This window comes from Sorex araneus, chromosome 2 (assembly GCF_027595985.1).
Source record: "Sorex araneus isolate mSorAra2 chromosome 2, mSorAra2.pri, whole genome shotgun sequence".
NCBI lineage: Eukaryota > Metazoa > Chordata > Mammalia > Eulipotyphla > Soricidae > Sorex > Sorex araneus.
Window position 1 is genome coordinate 103,866,382 of NC_073303.1, and position 18,900 is coordinate 103,885,281.

General features: G+C 50.2%; 2 protein-coding genes across 4 annotated transcripts in view; one reads left to right on the forward strand and one right to left on the reverse strand.

Annotated features, from left to right (window-relative positions):
• Nucleotides 1-398: 398 nt before the first annotated feature.
• On the reverse strand, nucleotides 399-6,627 carry NDUFB9 (NADH:ubiquinone oxidoreductase subunit B9). Its single transcript, XM_004607633.2, has 4 exons — nucleotides 6,467-6,627; nucleotides 3,666-3,858; nucleotides 3,089-3,202; nucleotides 399-624 (listed from the first exon to the last, which is right to left on the reverse strand). The coding sequence occupies exons 1-4, from the start codon at nucleotides 6,565-6,567 to the stop codon at nucleotides 493-495; spliced, it is 540 nt and encodes a 179-aa protein (XP_004607690.1). The 5' UTR covers nucleotides 6,568-6,627; the 3' UTR covers nucleotides 399-492.
• Nucleotides 6,628-6,669: 42 nt separating this feature from the next.
• TATDN1 (TatD DNase domain containing 1) overlaps nucleotides 6,670-18,900 on the forward strand; it is a 37,394-nt gene continuing 25,163 nt past the window's right edge. Inside the window, exons 1-3 of one of the 3 annotated variants that reach the window (XM_055129596.1) lie at nucleotides 6,670-6,720; nucleotides 14,024-14,089; nucleotides 16,566-16,615. In XM_055129596.1, the coding sequence (XP_054985571.1) occupies nucleotides 6,699-6,720; nucleotides 14,024-14,089; nucleotides 16,566-16,615 (138 nt within the window). In that variant the 5' untranslated portion in view covers nucleotides 6,670-6,698. Of the gene's footprint in view, nucleotides 6,721-14,023; nucleotides 14,090-16,565; nucleotides 16,616-18,900 lie in introns of those variants that run through there. The other 2 variants (XM_055129597.1, XM_055129598.1) reach the window with 2 other exon arrangements.

Below are 18,900 nucleotides of genomic sequence, written 5' to 3' on the forward strand. Positions count from 1 at the left end.
GAAAACAGCCTTGAAACATGTCACAAAAAGTCCTTGCAAATGGGTTGGTTCCCATGCCTCAGCAGCTCTAACCAGAGAGAACTCCAGACTCCATAAATTATCTGCTGAATGTATGCTGCTCAGGGCAAGCTGTTCTTTCAACTGAAATTCCCACAGTGGATACCTAAGAAAACTGTCAAGTCCTTCTGATGTCTTCAGTAGTCCCAGCCGTTCTCTGCACTCCTGCCACGGCTGCCACTCACGCCTGCAGTGTAAAGAGGAACTCTATCTCACTGCTGGTGTGCCAACAGCTTGACTGGAGAGGAACAGCCACAGGTCACAACCAGACAACCAGGTCTTTTGAGGCTCCTGGCATTGAGCTGCGCCCCCCACCCCCGAACGAATGAGACCCACGCCCACACGTTAGGTAATTTTTATTAGGGCAAGTGTATATATGCATCGTGCAGCTCCCTCCACTTGCCAGCATGGCTGGGGAGGTGCCGTCCCCCTCCTCTACATGGGCCGCTCCCGGGGCCTGGTCACGATGTGCCACCACAGTGGAGGCAAGTCGCCTTGCTTCCTCGCGGGGGGCAGAGCTTCCGTTCTTGGACCGCCCGCTGGGGTTTCCTCCTGCAGTTGCTTAATCTAGAAGAGGACAAGGAGAGAAGGATTGGAAAAAGGCTGGATCGTGGCCTGCTCTGTTTGACTGTGTGGCAGCGTCGTGTGAACACGGTGAGTTCCTCACTTCCACACAGGCTCCATCCATATGCACCCGCCACCCCCCTCAGCTCCAGAGCTGTTCTTCAGGGCGGCCCACTCCTACACCATCAACGCTGAAGAGAAACCCACCTCCCAGCCTCCAGCCCCCTTCCTGTTCATGAAGCAAAACTGTAGCAATTAGTTTCCCTTGTGACAGTCCCCCCCACCCCCAAAGCATCAAGAAACTTCCATTCATGCACACAGCAGGGATGCTCATGTTCAAGATCTCTGAATGGCAACCCTGCCAAGGCTTAGAATCCCGAGTAAAACAAGAGTTGTGGCTGCCTGACCACCCCCTGGTGCTCCAGGCCGGTCACTGTCTCAAAGAGGAGACTTAAGAGATGCACTTTTTTGGGTCCATGATCTTCAGCAGCTTCCTCAAGAAGAAACCTATTCCTGGGCCACGGTCAACACAGGCTGCATCATGCACACGTGCTTTTGCAGCGTGTGGGAAAACAGAACTCAGTGAAGAGGTGAGCACGATCAACTGCACAGAGACCAGCAGACCCAAAGGCTGTCTCTTATGAAACACAGCCTGAACCTCACCACCAGAACCAACAGAGCCTTCAAAGTACGTATTCAGACAACCCACTTTCCACAAAGTGTCCCTTTCCAGCTCAAATGCTCGAACGCCCCTTGAACGGAGTCCAGAAACTCCAAGACAGCTGGGTCAGAGGTTGTCCACCTGGCCCGGCCATCTGTCCCAGTCCCTTGGGCCCTTCCCTCACTTCCTCCGCTTCCTCCACTCAGCAGATTCCAGTAGAATACTCTTTCTTAAACACCATCGAGTCCCCGGACACACGGTCCCCGCCCCCCCACATGCGCGCGCATTCAGTTTGGGATCACTAAAGGGGGAAAAAGTCCTCACTGGTGCTGGAACACTTGTTCCCAACTCACATCACCTGGCAGCCTCACTTCTGCTATCTGGCAAGTCTATTCTGTCCCCACAGCTATCCCCACTTCTTTACCAGTCTCCAAACATGCAGGGCCCACTTCTGGACTGTCCTTTCATTTCACAATCCTCACAAAACTGAGAGCAGCCACTGAAACCTTTCACTCCCCCACTACCAAAACTAATTCACATGTATTACTTCACGAGGAAGAAAGCCTTTCAAAGGCCTCCATCCCTGCTTCCCCCAAGCCATCCACCTGCTCAAATGTTAACCATCATTCTTCCATACCCTAACAGGCGTTATTTAACATAACCTCTTGGCCCCAATTACAGTCCCATTTCTCTTCTCAGCAAACTCTTAAAGAGACATCTCCCGTCCTGTCTTCTTTTCCCCGCTTGCCAAACTCTTCCCAGTGAAAGCAAATACCCAAAAGACTAGCCAAGGTCACTCCTTGAAGCCAAAATACGGGGCTGTAAGGTGCCCTCCTCACTCTATGCTGGCAACTCCCAGCGAGGACGACTTCAGCTGCCCCTCGAATGGCTTTCTCTAAGGCTCTGTCCGACGTACTCGATCCCAATCTGTGTCTGTGTCTCCCTTGCTGCATGTTCTGCAGCCGCCACCTCCTGGTCCCCAATCCCCTCCCAACTGGCTCTCTGGTATTTTGCTTCTTGACCTTCTCTCTCATACCCTCATACATTTATTTCCATGGCCCCTGAGAACCTATAACATACATTCCTGTGTCCATCCATCCTAAGCTCCAATCTCTCCCTTGAGTTTACAACGCCTACAGCCAGAGTCCCTGATGGACATCCGCATGGAATCTCAGACTGAACAGCCTTAAAATTAACAGCTGAAACTAAACACCTGAATGTCTTCCCCACCTCAATGAACACCCTCAGCAAACACAAGCAGGAAACCCAGCAGTCATCGGTGGTGTCAGAAATTCTCCACCCCCCTCAGCCTTTACATTCCGGCGAAGTCTGCTCCCACCCGCAAACCCACCTGTGCACTAGCCAGCTCACCCTGTGACTGAACTACAGCAATCCCCGACCAGTCCCTCTGCTTCTCTGGCCCACTCCAATATATTCACGACACCACAGCAAGACTGAGTCTTAAAAAAATCTCAATCAGATCCAGAGAGGTAGTATAGTGGGTAGGGCACGTGCCTTCCATGAAGTAAACTTAGGTTCAATCCCTGGCATTCCATATGGTCCCCTGAGTACCGCCAGGAGTAATTCTTAAGTGTAGAGCCAGAAGCAACCCCTGAGCACCACTGGTTGTGACCCAAAAAACTAAAAAAATAAAATGAAATAAAAAGTCTACCGGGGTAGCCAGGGCCAGGGGTATAGATCAGACACGGAGAATCTGGGTTTCTGCCCACAGGGAGCAACACCGGAGTCAAATTCAAAGCTCGGTTCATGAGCCAAGGTGTGTGGTGACATGCAGGGAACACTCACTTCTCGTTCCCAGCTTTCCTTCCGCAGTTTCTTCCACTGTTCCCTCTTGGCAAAGTAATCAGGATACATCGCCTTCTCCGAGGGGTGCCAGTCATCTAAGCACCAGTCAGGAACCTGTCGGAGGGGAAAGATTCTCGTATCCAGGGGCATTTTTATAATGCTTTACACAAAGCAACGATTTGCAGAATGCTGGGAGGACCGAGGTGGAGGAGGATGCCTGAGAGTGTGGCAGCGACTGGTGATTTAGCACTCTGCCCCAAGTGTCTAAAACCTTAGAGGTGGGCCCAGGGAGTCCAAATGTCACCTGGGAGAGAACAAGAGTGCAGCCCTCAGCCCTCCAACAGCGGCAGTGTCAGAAAAGAAATCTCTTGCAAGATCTCGGGGCAGGGGTGGTGTCCAGAGAAACAGAACAGGCTTAGGGTGCTTGCCTCGCACACAGACGACCCTGAACCCTGCCAGGAGTGATCCGTAAGCACCTCCCTGCCTCCCCCCCCCCCCGCCCCCCACCACCACTAAAGGGTATCTGGCGTTTCTCGGGCTGAGGCTTGAGAGCGAAGCAAACGTTATCCTCACCAACCTTGTAGCACTCATATCTCTCATAGGAGGTGCCCCCAGGGGAGTCGGGGAAGATGTAGGGCTGCGGGTGCTGCCAGTGCCAGAATTCTTCCTCTGCCGCCCTGAGCAGCTGGGTGGCCTTCATCATATCCTTTTCATTCTTGTGTTCATCAAACCGAGCTCGCATCAGACACGCAAAATACCGGTACTTGTCCCTTATTCCAAAATGATTTGGGAGAGAAAAATGTTAGCTGCTCGGCTGGGGAAGTGTCATGGTCTGACCATCCATCTCTCTAGATGGAGGAGTTCTCCAAACACTTAGAAGTCTCAAAAACCTCCATGAAATACATCTCATCACTTCCCTTCCCCACCTCCTTCAACAATGACTTGAAAAAGGGGTCGGAGTGACAGCACAGTGGGTAGGGCATTTGCCTTGCATGCGGCCGACCCGGGTTCAATCCCCGGCATCCCATATAGTCCTCCAAGCACCGCCAGGAGTAATTCCTGAGTGCAAAGCCAGGAGTGACCCCTGAGCATTGCTGGGTATGACCCAAAAAGCAAAAAAAAAAAAAAAAAAAAAAAAAAAACCAATGACTTGAAAAAGCCTTTTTTTAAAATAGTCAACAGTCAACAGCAAAAAACAATAGCTGTTGACAGTAATCTCATTCGGCATTCTTTCAATGACAGCATATAAATTCCCTCAAATCCTGGACTCCCGAAGCACTCTGCAAAAGTCTGCAGATGCCAGGGTAAATTAGGGAGGGTCAACTAGAGGAAACAGTGCTGCTTTGATTAAATGACTGGCTTTAAATTGTAACCAACAGGAGCTGTACTTTCTGAGGCAAATTTTAGCCAGGTTCTAGAAGAACCTGTGGACAGAGTTCATTTAGACTTTCATTCAAATGAGAAGGGTCTGAAGCAGGCAACCACGAGGGCAGACCAGAGGGAACCTAGAAATATTTAGATTACATAGTTCACAGTAGGTGCTTGAGACTACATCTCACTGCTGAAGTCTTCAGGCCGTATATACCTCGCCACCACAGCAGTGTAAACAACAGCATCTATTACTTTACGCTGTCCTGAAGGTCCAATAAGGTAAGACACAAAAACATACTACCTGGTGCCCAAGCAAAGCCAGTTGAAGGGTCCCAATGACATAAAATCAAAACACTGAGTTCACTGTTGATTATGCACTTCAATAATCCCAGATGCAGTTCAACTAGAATTCTTTTGTCTGGGTCACACCTAGCTGTGCTCAGGGCTCAATCTTGGCTCTGCACGGAGGGATCACTCCTGGCAGGGCTTGTGGGGACCACATGTGCTACTGGGGATTGAACCCCATTCCCTTGCATGCCAGGTCAGAGCCCTGCCAGCGGTACTATCACTCTGGCCCATAAGGCAGAATTCTTGATGGTTCAAACGTCCTTCCTCTAAGACTGACAATGTTCTCTGTCATGATTTGTTTACATGTCCCTCTCCTGTTAATCTATGAGCTGCTCACGTCAGGAAAAAGAACCCATTAACTTAATGGCACATTCTGTCGAGAGGAATGAAAAAAAGCAAAGAAAAATTGGGGAAGACACTTTAAACAATTCTACAACCATGAACCTTCCTGCAAGAGAAGCAAGGTGACTCTCCAGTAATCACATATATGCAACCCAGGCTTCAAGGACACTCACGCCATGCTGCTGTTTTCTGTCCCTTACAGGGTTTCCCTTCAAAGGTTTTGTCTTCATTTTGGGACAGGAGTGGAGGCTTGGCTGTCACCCCTGTAAAGTTTTCAACCCACCCGATGGGTTGACCTTGTTGCACCTTGTAGCATTTAAAGATCTGTGTTCCGAGAGGAGCATGTCAGATGGGGAGAAAATTATGTGCAGGTCATGAAAAGGGGCCGGATTAAGCTAAAAAGTACAGCAAGGGAACTGAGAGCTCAATGGGCTGGAGCACATGGAGGGTCCCCAGTCACCTCCAGGAGGGACACTGCGCAGAGAACCAGGAGAAACGCCCAACCCTCCCCTCCCCAAGAAAGCAGATGGAAGACCCGGAAGGATGACGCTTTGTAATTAGCTGCCTTTTGGGGAGATGAGGGGCTTTTCAGGTCACACTCGGTGATGCTCACGGGTTACTTCTGGCGGTGCGCGGGGGACCCCGAGGATCAAACCCGGGTCCGCAGCGTGCAAGGCAAAACACCCTATTCGCTGTACCATTGCTTCGGCCCCCTAGTTGCCGACTACTGCTTACTGTGACCTTCTGCAAAAACCAAAGGCAAACGCGACCAGCCTTGAGAACTCCGCTTGCGGACCTAACCCGTTATTCACCTCGATTTGCGACCAGACTTCCCCGGGGTCACTTCTTGCTTCTGCCTCTGGCACTCACGAGCAAAAACTCGGCTTCCCAAAACGGAGGCGGCAAGGCCCGGGCCCCTCGGACACCCTCGCACCCTGGTTGCGGTTGCCTCGCGGCTCCGCGGGCCTGGGCGTGCCCGGCGAGCCCCCCGCTGTCCGGGAGCCCCCCAAGTGCCCGGGAGCCCCCCGATGTTTGGCAGCCGCCCCGCTGCCCGGGAGCCCCCCGCTGTCCGGAGAGCCCCCCGCTGCCCGGGAACCCCCCCGATGTCTGGCAGCCTCCCGCAGTACGGCGAGCCCCCCCGCTGTCCGGCGACCCCTCGCTGCCCGGCGCGCCCCGTGCCCGCGGCAGGCGCCCACCCCGGCGCGGGAGGCGCGACGCCCGTGGCCGGCGTCCCCGGCCTGTCCTTCTGGGCAGGGCCCTTCCCGGCCTTCTCCGGGAAGGTCGCCGAGGCCGGCCGCCGCCGCCCGCCTCGCCCACCTGTGGATGCACCACGACTCCAGGTGGCGCAGCGCCCGCTTGTAGAGCCGCAGCACCTTCTGCTGGTGCGTCAGGTACGCCGCCGGCGCCGAGAACGCCATGACGGCCCGGCTCACCTTCAGCCGCCGCCGCGGGGGCTGCCGGGAACCGGGCCGGCCCAGGCCGGAAGCGCGGGGGTGGGGGCGGTGCGTCACTTCCGCTTCCGCCGGAGGAGCCCGGGCGGGCCGCGGTCATGAGTCGCTTTAAGTTCGTGGGTAAGCGGCGTCCTTTCCCGAGTGCTGCTCCGCCGGGTGTCGCTGCCCGCGGCCGGAGGGCCCGGGGCTTGGGTGATCGGGCTTGAGGGTCATCCTCAAGGGAACGCCGGGGAGGAACGTGGCGGGGAGACGCGTGGGGGCGGCGATGGGCTTGGTGGTGCGTGGTTGGAGCAGGTGCTTGGTGGTGCGTGGTTGGATGTTGCTGATTTGTGTGAATGCACGAGCCCGACGGCGATGATGCATGCACCTTTCAGCCTGTTTTGTATGCAGTAGGAAAGGAAGCAAAGCTGAATGACCCGTCTGTGTCCCCCTGGATACAACAGCCCGCGGGCCATCGTGTTCGTTTCCTGCACCTGGGATGCAGCCACGGAGCTGGCACCGGCCGGGGCGCTGGGGGCATAGAGAAGCGATCCCCGCCCTGCGGGCTCCCAGCGAAGAGTTGGTGCTACCTAGCCAAGAGCATTAGCTCATTCAGCATCGCTGGAGTGCAACGGCTCCGCAGGGGGAGCGAGGGGGAGAACCCTGAGTGCCCGGCACTGGGGAGAACCTGGGGGCACTCTGCCATCTGGGACCAGAGTGTTTCCCGAGTCCAGGCTCTCTGGGCCCAAAGGAAAGCTAAGGATGCATTGAGTGAATGCTGTGCCGGCCAGGTACCGCCGGGGACAAACCTAGGGCCTTGTCTTTGTGAAGACTAGAGCTGCTTTGAGGTGTGGAATGACAGGTCCTATGACTGACTCCATAAGGGAATCCCCAAAGCTCTTATTTGGGGTTGCCCAAAAACGGAGAGTACTGAAGCTTTTGGGGGTGCAGGAGTTTGTTTTGTGTTTTGCATCCATGCTTGGTGATGCCCAGGACTTTCTCTTGGCTCTGCTCAGGAATCACTCCTGGCCGGTTTGGGGTACTAGATGGGGTGCAGGGCATCCAACCCCGGTGGGCTCTGTGCAAGGCAAGTGCCCTACCCGCTGTGCTGTCACTCCCCCAACCCTCAGGCAGAGTAGGTTTTCATAGCTTGAGCTGGGGTAATGGAAAAAGGAAGAGAGATGGGAGTTTTGTCTGCTGTATTCAGACTGAGTGACTTGGGCCCGTAAGAGGAGCCAGTCAAAGATAGCTTAAGAATTGAAATAAGGGGCTGGAGCAATAGCACAGCGGGTAGGGCGTTTGCCTTGCATGCGACCAACCAGATTTGATTCCCAGCATCCCATATGGTCCCCTGAGCACCATCAGGGGTGGTTCCTGAGTGCAGAGCCAGGGGTGACCCTTGTGCATCGCCAGGTGTGACCCAAAAAGCAAAATTAAAAAAAAAAGAATTGAGGTAAAAGCCAAAATGTGAATGGAAGTATGATTGCTTGGCACCGCAGGAGGCGTAGCGTGATCCATTTTGATTAGGCTCAGTGTGAAATGTTAATAGGAGATTTGGGCATTCTCACCCAACATTCCAGACTGCAGACCCGTGCTGGCCTGTGGTCTACTGCCTGGGTTAGAACTGCCAGTCTGTGGACTAGAATGCAGGACAGCAGTGGGACCGCTGGTGTAGGAAATTGAAGAGCTCACTCTTGTGGACCTTTCTGACAGTTCTCAAGGTTCTGGGGGTCACTCCCTATGTGGGGACAGCAGTGCTGGGTATTTGATGTTGCTTTGGGGGCAAACAATACAGGGACCCTAGCTTGGGGACTTGAACATGCAGTGCTTGTACCTAGCCCTTTGAGTTAGCTCTTCAGCTCGAAGGCAGATCTTTGCTTCCCAGAGGGCTTAGTACAGTGAATGTCCCAATGAAGTATAAATTGGTGAGCAAAAGAATACATAAAGTTTCAGTGTTCAGGTGATGAGAAAATTGCTCAAGAAATTCAGAATAGATGCTGCTACAGACTTAAGTTCACTTCCATCAGAATACATAAGATTTTTGTTTGTTTTTCCCCCCTTTCTGATGTTCACTCCTGTTCTCGTGAGGTAACCAGTATTAAGAGTTTAAAGCAGTGTCTTCCTCTCAGTGTCTCTGTTGCAAGCCATAATGCCCAAAAGTATAGAGAGAGTATGGGGAATATTGTCTGCCATGGAGGCAGGGGGAGGGTGGGAAAGGGGGGGTATACCTGGGATATTGGTGGTGGGGAATGTGCACTGGTGGAGGGATGGGTGTTTGATCATTGTGAGATTGTAACGCAAACATGAAAGCTTGTAACTATCTCACAGTGATTCAATAAAATTTAAAAAAATAATAAAAATAATAAAGCAGTGGTCTTCAACCACTGGTTTGTGGATCGCTGCTGGTCTGCAGGTGTTTAAAGGCATAAGATCACTGGTCTACCACCTGGGGTAGGGCACTTGTCAGTGGACCAGGATGCATATAGATGCCAGTCCACAACTGCAAAGAAAATTGGAGGGGCTGAGAGACAGAGTGGGTAGGGTGCTTGTCTTGCACACGGCCGATGAGGGTCCGATGTGGGTCCGATGCCCAGCATCCCGTATGATCACCGCCAGGAGTAATTCCTGAGTGCAGAGTCAGGAGGTACCTCTGAGCATTCCCAGATGTGGCCCCAAAACAAAAACCAAAATAGAGGGTTGAAGAACCAAGTCTAGCCTTCCTAATTTTAAAATGAGGCACGTAAAAACTGACTTTGGGTGATTTTTTAAAAAATAACAGACGTAAGATCTTTACTCTTTTGTTTGTGTGCTTATTTGGGGGGCCACATCAGGCAGTGTGCAGGGGTTACTCCTGGCTCTGCACTCAGGAATTAGCCGGGGATGGAACCTTGGTTGGCTGCATGCAAGTCAAACGCACTACCCTCTGTACTAGATCGCTCAGCCCCACTACTTTACTTTCTACCTTTGTAACATCATTATTCTGATAAGTTAATATCTTACTCGCCATCACTTAGAACCTCCTTCCTGGGCTTAGGGACATCGCCCAGAGGGCTGGAGTGCATCCTGGCCTGCACAGGGCCCCATGAGCACTGTCAGGCATCAGGCATCACCCAGAGTGCCCTAACACTGCGGGGCCTGAGGAGTGCTGCATTTCCAGCCCACACACGGCCTGCACTTCAGGGGCCCGCATACTGCCACAGAGGATGCCCCTGGAGCACTACTTGGGAGCACACCTCTCCCCACCGCACCCGCCCCTCCAAATAAACATTTTACAAAACTGCAGGGGCTCGAGAGATAGAACAGTGGGCAGGGCACTTGCCTTGCACATGGCTAACCCATTCACTCCCTGGCACCCCATACAGTCCCCTAAATTCCACCAGCAATGATCCCTGAGCATAATACAAAAAATTTTTCCTTGTGACCCACTTTGCTAAGTTCTCTGCATGCCAGTGTGTCAGGAGCAGAAACCAGAAAACACCACCTTTGACAAATAGGTTTTCCATAAACATGTTGTACACGGAACAGTTAATGAAAAATTGAAACCACTGTTATAATGGCAGCCTTGGGCTTGGGTTTAAGATAGTGACTATCCCTAGGTGGGAGCCCTACCTTACCCCTTCTCTAATTTCTTATCAGGTGTCTGCCCTTCACCCAGGACCAAAGAGACGGTGCAGGCATTAAGGCACTTGCCTTTCAGGAAAAATAAAACCCAAAAGAATAGAAACAGTGCTAGTAGGAATGATGCACTTTCGTGCACGTCACGTGTCAATAGGAAAGGGCTAAGGGCCCTGCATCACAGGACATTCTTGCAGATAGGGAGAAATTGGTGGTCGCATCAGGGCAGGAGACCCTGAAACTCAGGTCCTCCAGGGACGGATCACCGAGCCCTACTCTGGACAGGTCCTACAAGAAAGCTGTGTCCCAGGAAGGGGCCAGACCTCTATCTGCCTCAAGGTAGCCTCTGTACGGGGTTTAGCCACATTGCAGTCGGGATGAGAGTCCCACCGGGAGAGGGGTTATACACGGAGCCTCCAAACTCCTCCTGAACCTTGTTGACCTTGGGGGCCACACCTGGCTCTCTTCCCTCCCTGGCAGTCCTGGGGTGAACCCCCGGGCTCTGTGTGAGGACCTGCCCTGCTTCCACCCTTCAAGCCATCTCCCTGGCCTTTAGATTGCTCTAAAGTTAGATCAGAGCAAACCAGGAGCATGGTGGGGGTGAAGGAGTATCATAAAGTTTCCTTCTTAAATATTTGAGTCAATTCTGTTTTTTTTTAATATATTTTTTATTTTTAGCTACACAAAGGGGAAACGGGGCTGAAGACAAGCAGAATCTTTGTGATCTCGTGGTCATTGGTGATCAGTGACCCATGACTGCCCCCTCCTACCCCTCTGGGACTGATTTAGACCCCAAAGCCTCTTGTGCTGCCTTCTAAGCCTACTCCCACCCCAAAATTCTTTTTTGAAAACTATAGTTGGCTCCCATACTCCCATACTTAAAATGCAACTCAAAATGCTTCGACTTAATGACATTCAACTTTATTACGGTAGAAAGTGGATGTCCATTCAGTAGAGACCATATATTGTTGTTGTTGTTGTTGTTTTGCTTTTTGGGTCACACCCAGCGATGCTCAGCGATACTCCTGGCCCATGCACTCAGGAATTACTCCTGGCGGTGCTGGGGGAACCATATGGGATGCTGGGAATCGAACCCGGGTTGACCGCGTGCAAGGCGAACACCCTACCCGCTGTGCTATGGCTGCAGCCCAATAGAGGCTGTATTTTGAATTTTAGATTTTACTTTATTTGGGTTTGGGCTTTGGGGCTAGACTCGCTGGTGCTCAGGCCTTAACTCCCAGCAGGGTTTGAGGGACCATATGCCGTGTGAGAGATTGCGCTCAGATGTCCGGAGTTTTGCATTTTCATCTTTCCCTGGGTTGTGTGCATGGTATGGGGCACTCGGGGCGCGGGGCAGACACAGGAGTCTCAGCTCCCGGCCTGCCCGAGAGGCCGTGAGGGGCGCACTGGGTGTTCGCCAGGCCTCTCTGGGGCAGGGTTTTCCAGGACTGTGGTTTCTGCCTAGGGGCCTCAGCAGGACACCCTCCAGCTGCCACAAGCCCGGGAAGATGTGTGGACATTGATTTCTCGTGACACCGGCCCTTCCAGCACACTCTCCGCTGGCCGGAGCCTGCGTGTGTCGCTGTTGGGTTACTGGAGCCCCTCAAAGTCTCGAGCTCATCTCGCACCTTCTGTCCCAGTTTGCTGAAGATTTCTGCATGGTGCCTTTCTCTTGCTGTCTCCAGTGGCCGGAATATTCTCTCCGCCAGCTCTCTTGCCCTCCCTGTCCCATTCGCTTCAGCTTAATGCTGAAGATCTGAACGCAGCTCACTCAGCCGTCTGCAGAAACCAGAGTGGGGGGAAAATGCCACGAATAAGTGAAATGTGGCAGTGAGGTTGGAGGGGTCTGTCAGCAGGCAGCTGTGTGTACCCCCCACCCCTGCCCTGCACCCCGGCAGTCTGCAGCTTCTCTTTGGTCTTAAGGGTGCGTGTTATCTGTGAGGAAGGTATTTCTGTCGACCAGGGTTACTACAGCTTGGCTTCACCTGCTATTATTTCCCTTGTTCCCTATTCCTTAGGGCAAGATTCTTCAACGATGGGGTGTGTGTGTGGAGGGGTGGGGGTGCAGGGGTGAAGGGAGTATTCAGATGTAGGAGGCGTATTTTTCCTGTACACTGCAGGATATTCAGCACCATCCATGGTCGTGAGTGCAGATGCTGGTAGTGCTTTTTTCAGCCATGGCAACTCAGTTTTAATGCAGACAATAATGTGTGTTGGGCGGGCAGTGATGGGATAGATGAAGGGGCAGCCATCTGCTCTCCTTTTCGAGCCTCTGCTCTGTGGGCACAGTGCGTCTCTGCCTGTCTCCTTGTAACCTGCACTGTCTTTTCTGTGTGTGTGTGGGAGGGGGTGTTATTGTTTGTTTTGGGGCCATACCTGGCAGTGCTCAGGGGTTACTCTTAGCTCTGCACTCAGGAATCTCTCAGGGGTAAAGGGATATACCTGATAACCTTTTAGTATCTTTCTTGCAAACCCATAATGCCCAAAAGAAGAGTTGGGGGGTGGAGGGAACAGGAGAGAAAGTGTGAGAGAGTGCCTGCCATAGAGGCAGGGGATCGGGAGGTGGGAGGGGAACTGGGGGCATTGGTGGTGGGAAATGTGCACTGGTGAAAGGATGGGTGTTGGAATATTACATGACTGAAATCCAGTCATGAACAACTTTGTAACTGTGCATCTCACTGTGATTCAGTAACAAAATAAAAATAATAACAAAGCAATATTTTTTAAAAAATGAATCACTCAAGGAACCATATTGGATGCCGGAGATCCAACCCATGTCAGCCGTGTGCAGGGTACAACTTGTCAACTGTAGTACAACTACCCTCTGTACTGTCACTTTAGCTTCCTAAGCTGCACTTTGTTGACAAAAATGAACAAATGCAGGCCTGCGGGAGAGAGCTGGGAGGTGGAACCCGTGCCTGGCATTGTTCTGACTCAGGCCGTCTTCATAGCCAAGCAGGGGCCTTGCTTGGCTCCACCAGAGTGTCCTGGCTCTGTTGTCCCCTTTCTATAAAGATGTCACCAGGAGCACTTCTTGCTGTTTCTTGAGTTTGATTTTATTGATCTTGGTTTGGGGACTGCACCCAGGGGTGCTCAGGGCTGACTCCTGGCTCTGTGCCCAGGGATCACTCCTAGGGGGGTCTGGAGAACCGTAGGGAGTGCTGAGAATCTAACCCGGGTTGGCTGTGCAAGGCAAGCGCCCTATCCGTGTACCGTCCCTCGGCCTCCGCTCTGGTAGTTTAAAGATGAGTGGCTGTCCCACGGCTGCACCTGGCCTTTCCTCGCCACCCTTGTCTCTCTCCAGCAGCCGTAAGGGCCTGTGAGCCTCCAGCCCTGTGGGAGGCTCTGACGCTTTGTGCCTGCTCCCTGCACTTTCCCTTCTCCTGCGGTTGACTCACTCATACCTTATGCTTCTCTGCAGGATCCATTCCTTCCTGCCACCTCCTCTAGGCCTGTTTCTCTTTTGTCTACCCCAGTACCTACCCAGAGCCTACTGCTTATGTTGGCTGATGGTTTGCTAAGGGGGCCACCTTTCCCATGTCTGCCCTGAGTTCCTTGAGAACTGGAACTCTTTCATTTGTTTGTTTCGGGCACACACCTGGCAGTGCAGATTCCTCTCCTGGGCTGGCCCCAGGGGTGCCCAGGAGTGTCAGGGGTGCTGGGACTCTTGCATGCCTTGAGCTCTCCTGCTCACCCTTTGTGTATCTCTGTATGCCAAGTTACTTGCCCAGTAGAATGTTGGAGGAATGAATGGTGCAGTAGCAAGGGTTTTTATTTAAAGTAGAAGTTTCAAATAGAGGCTCTTAATGATTATTTTTGCTCTTCATAGATATTGGCATCAACCTGACAGATCCTATGTTCAGAGGAATTTATAGAGGAGTTCAAAAGCATCAAGGTAAATGTTTCTCTCTCTTTTTTTTCTGGCTTTTTGGGTCACATCTGGCAATGCTCAGGGTTACTTCTGGCTCTGTACTCAGGAATTCCTCCTTCCTGGCAGTCTTCAGGGGGACTGTATGGGATGCTGGGGCTCGAATTCGGGTTGGCTGTGTGTAACGCAAATGCCCTCTCCGCTGTTCTATTGCTCCAGCCCCAGTCTTTCTCTGTTTAAGGTGAATAATTTCTCAGTGAAGACATGTTTTCTGCCCCAAGTCAGTTTTAAAAAGTGTAACCTACTTCTACACTTACAATACTAAGAACTGTCTCAGATCAACTATAAACCAAGTGGAGCACACATAAGCTACATTGCTGACACCGTGAGCTGTGAGCGTTTATGTCTATAACTCCTTACAGCGAAGTATTAACTTAAGCCATATGCACCAGAGCCAACTCTCAGTTGATGTTCATTTAGTCTTTTAAGCTGTGGGGATACATAATTCAGAAGTCACAGGTGAGCATCAGGGAAAACTCTCAGGGCCCAGGATGGGGCTGGGTGATAGCACTTGCACATGTGAGTACGGGTTTGATTACTGCACTGCAGAGATTAACGTGTATATACATTCCCCGAAACGTGGTCAGCTGTGACAGAGGGCCAGTGAGAGTCCCGCGGCCATGTTCCACTGCCCGCCTGCCCTTGTCATCCCACCTTGCAGGGCCTGGGTGTCCGCAGGAAATGTGGGGCCCCACCACACTTCCTCCCAGTTTGTCCCCACAAGCTGAGCCCGAAGCAGCGTGGCGTGTGCTGGCTGAGGTGACTAAGCAGGAAATGGCACTGACCAGCGTCTGAAAGCGCCGTTTCTCCTGTCAGCGAGCCCGTCAAGAAATACTGGTTACTATGTAAAGGCAGCCAGGAAACTCCGGCTGGTGGTTCTGGGTGATGGGGGGGTGCACATTCCAGCAGGCCACACGAGAAGGTAACCCCAGGTGATAGGAGGCAAAAGTGAAGGAAGAAACGGACCTGTTGGCTGTTAGAAGTCGCACTTGTTTAGATAATGTTTTAAATGTGTTGCATATGTGGAACACAGCACAATTAAACCTTTTGATTGTTTGCCTTTGATTCAGTGCTCAGGAGCTCCTCCTGGCTCGGGGATAGCTCCAGGTAGTTCTCAGGGGACCGTGCAGTGCTGGGGATTGAACCCGGATGTCCTGCATACAGAACCTGTGCAGCCCATTGAGTACCTCTCTGGCCCCAACCTGGATGCTGGGGACATGACCTTCTTTTTTTCTTACCTTTGTGGCATTTAGTGAAGTTCATATTTTATGACATAGATTACTCTGTGTGTGTGTGTGTGTATTCATGAAATAAGTTCTAAGATTAGTAATGTGAGTTAATATTACTCAGGTTCATAATATCAAGCAAACCTGCTTAATAGAGGTTTCGCCCTGCTTAATACAGGTTCTCCAGTGATATGTTGATGTGGGCCTTGCCCCGGCCCTGTGCTCAGGGGTCACTCCTGGCTCTCCTGGAGAACATGTACAGGGAACTGAGCCAGGGCTGCCACATACAAAGCAAGTGCCTTATCCCCTATACCATCTCTCCAGCACTCCCCTCCCCCCCGGTATTTTTGTCTAAAAGAAAGCTTTAGATACTCAAGAAGTAATAGTAACTCAATTCTAATATTACATACTAAGTATAAGTATGGGATTGATGAATGTTTGTGTTCTAATTGCTTAATTTTGCTATGTATCGTAGTCCTCGCAGAGTCTAATGCTTTTACTATTGATCTCCCTGAAAACTTTATTATTGCTTAACAGTGAATTTGGGGGAGAAGCAAAAGATAGCTACCAGGAAAATGAAAATTATCCTTTCTCTGTGTGGCAGTAATTACAGCAAAGAACATTCCCTGAAAATTACACAAGGCATGTTTTAGGAGACATTTCCTTATATATTCTGAAAACCTAATCATAAGAAAGCCAGGAAGAAAAAGCATTGGATTTAAGAAAATCAGTAAGAAAAACAGTATCATTTTCAGCTTTAGGGCAAGTGACTAAATTGTACTAAGTGAATTCATCCTAGTTTAAACCTCATGATTTTATTCCCCCCCCCCACTTTAGTCAATAGAATGAAAATGAAAATAAATGGGCTAAGTCTATGAGGTTTGCTCTGCATGAGTTTATTTTACCTGGTGGTCTTCAGTGGCTACTCATGGTGCAGTGCTCAGGGGCCCTCTTTGGCAGCACAGAGAGGACCATGCGTGTGAGGCGGGGGGCGGGGGGGTGGGGGGGTGGCAGGGGCGATCTGCACGTTGCAGCCCAGCCTTGAGCCCACTCACCTGCTCACTAGCTCTCTCGTTAAGGGTAAGTACTCACCAGCTAGCCTTGATTCAGCACATGTGCTTATCTTGTATCTTTCGTTCAGGATGGAATAACTAAATTTTAGCTAAGTGGGTTTTTTGTTGATCGGGTTTTCTTAATGCAGAGGTTGTCTTTTACAGATGACTTACAGGATGTGGTGCAGAGAGCTGTCCAGATTGGTGTTAAAAAGGTAACGCTTTTGTTTGTTTTACTCTTCAGATTTCTTTTTTTTTTTTTAAACTGAGTTATGTGGTGGTGCCTGGTAATAGTGTACCAGTGTCTTGAAAGTTTTTAAAACCCTATCTGAGTAGTTAGATGTCTTAAGAAATAACTTTCAATATATTTTATAGCATAATTTAGCATTTTTTACATTCAAGCAGTCCTTGAAAAGTCACGTGACTATAACTTTAGTTATTTTATGCCATAGGTATAGGTAGGCCATTTCAAATAATAGATTTAAAAAAAAAATTTCAAGTTCAGTTTGCTTCCAACTACTTTATTTTTAATTGAATCACTGTGAGATAAACTGTTACAAAGTTGTTCATGGCTGAGTTTCAGTCACACAGTGTTCCAATACCCGTCCCTTCACCATACACATTTCCCAGCACAGATGTCCCCAGTTTGCCTCCTGCCCCCGGCCACCTCCTCTATGGAAGGCACTTTTCCTCTGTCTGTCCGTCTCTCTCTCTCTCTCTATCTCTCTCTCTCTTTCAGTGAGAAGGTATTTGTACAGTAATGATTTATCAACAATATCCCTATTTTTTGAGAGTTCTAAGCAAATGAAACTCTGTGTCAAATTCTTCAAAGTTGGAGAGTACAGAACTCATTTAATCAGCAATTTCGATTTTTAGAACAGAACTTGGAAGCAGCACAACAAATTCCTGATACATCCATGGTGGTGCTCAGGGCTCCATCCTGGTTCTGTGCTCAGGGGTCCCTCCTGGCGGTGCTCTGAGGGGACCCTATGTAGTGCCTGGGATCAAGCCTGGGTTGGCCACATGCCAGGCAAGCTCTTTAACCCCTGTACTGTTCACTCCGCCCCCCTGCAGTGTCCAGTCCCCTCCCTTCCCCCCCTCACCCCCCCACCCCCCGCATAATTTTATCAGATTAACACAAGTAGCAGTCTCATCATCTGGGGGACTCTAGAGGCTTGCTCCTTTTCCAGGAGCCACACATTTCCCTACGAAGATTTCAGTGTACATTAACCTAGTGATCTCAAATCTTTTGGTCCCTGAATTCCTTTATATTTTATTATTAATAATAAAATAAAAGCCCAGAAAGGTTTTATATAAATTTATATACATACACACATATATATGCACACACTATATGAAAAATAAAAAATTAAATATTTAGTAATCTGTATAAAACAACAAACCTTACTATAACATTAATAATGTTTTTATGGGGGATCAGAATGATAGTACAGTGGGTAGAGCTCTTGCCTTGTATGTGGCCTACTTGAGTTTGATCCCCAGCATTCCATATGGTTCCCTGAACCCACCAGGAGTGATCCCTGAGCACAGAGCCAGGAGCAGCCCCTGAGCACTGCCAGCTACAGCACAGAACCAAAACCCAAAATGTTTTTATGAAAAGTATTTTCAGGGCTGGTAATGGTACAGGTAAGGTGCTGCTCTGTATGGTTCCTGGCACCCCATATGGGTCCCTGAGCACTGCCTGGTATATGGCTCAAAAACAGAAGGAAGGAAGGAAGGGAGGGAGGGAGGGAGGGAGGGAGGGAGGGAGGGAGGGAGGGAGGGAGGGAGGGAAAGAAAAGAAAGAAAGAAAGAAAGAAAGAAAGAAAGAAAGAAAGAAAGAAAGAAAGAAAGAAAGAAAGAAAGAAAGAAAGAAAGAAAAGAAAAGAAAAGAAAAGAAAGAGAGATTTTCTAACTCCATGAGTGGAAAGGTGCACTTTTTTTCCTACCAGTATCTACTTTGATAGAAGAGCACTGAATTGCCAGATCTGATTCTGGGGTTACTTTGCCATGACCTCACCTCTGGAATGCTTCATGGCACACTTGTGACAGAATTAGAGTGAAAATGACAAATGGTCACAGTGTTGTCATGAAAGTAGTTCTGTCTAGAAACAACCCAAGTGCCATAGAACAGACGACCGGCTAAAGAAACTTTGGAACATCTACACAGTGGAATACTATGCAGCTGTTAGGAAAGATGAAGTCACGAAATTTGCTTATATATGGATGGTCATGGAGAGTATCAAATGAGTCAGAGAGAGAGAGAGAGAGGGACAGACATAGAATGACTTATTCATTTGTGGAATATAAAAGAAATAATATGAAACTGACACCCAAGTACAATAGATAAAACGGCCAGGAATATTGCTCCATAGTTCGAAGCCTGTCTCTGAGCTGGGGAAGAAGGCAGCTGGAATAGAGAAGGGATCATTGAGTGAATGATGGTTGGAAGAATCGTTCGGAAGGCAGCTATGCTAACCACTATACCACCAACGCAGGA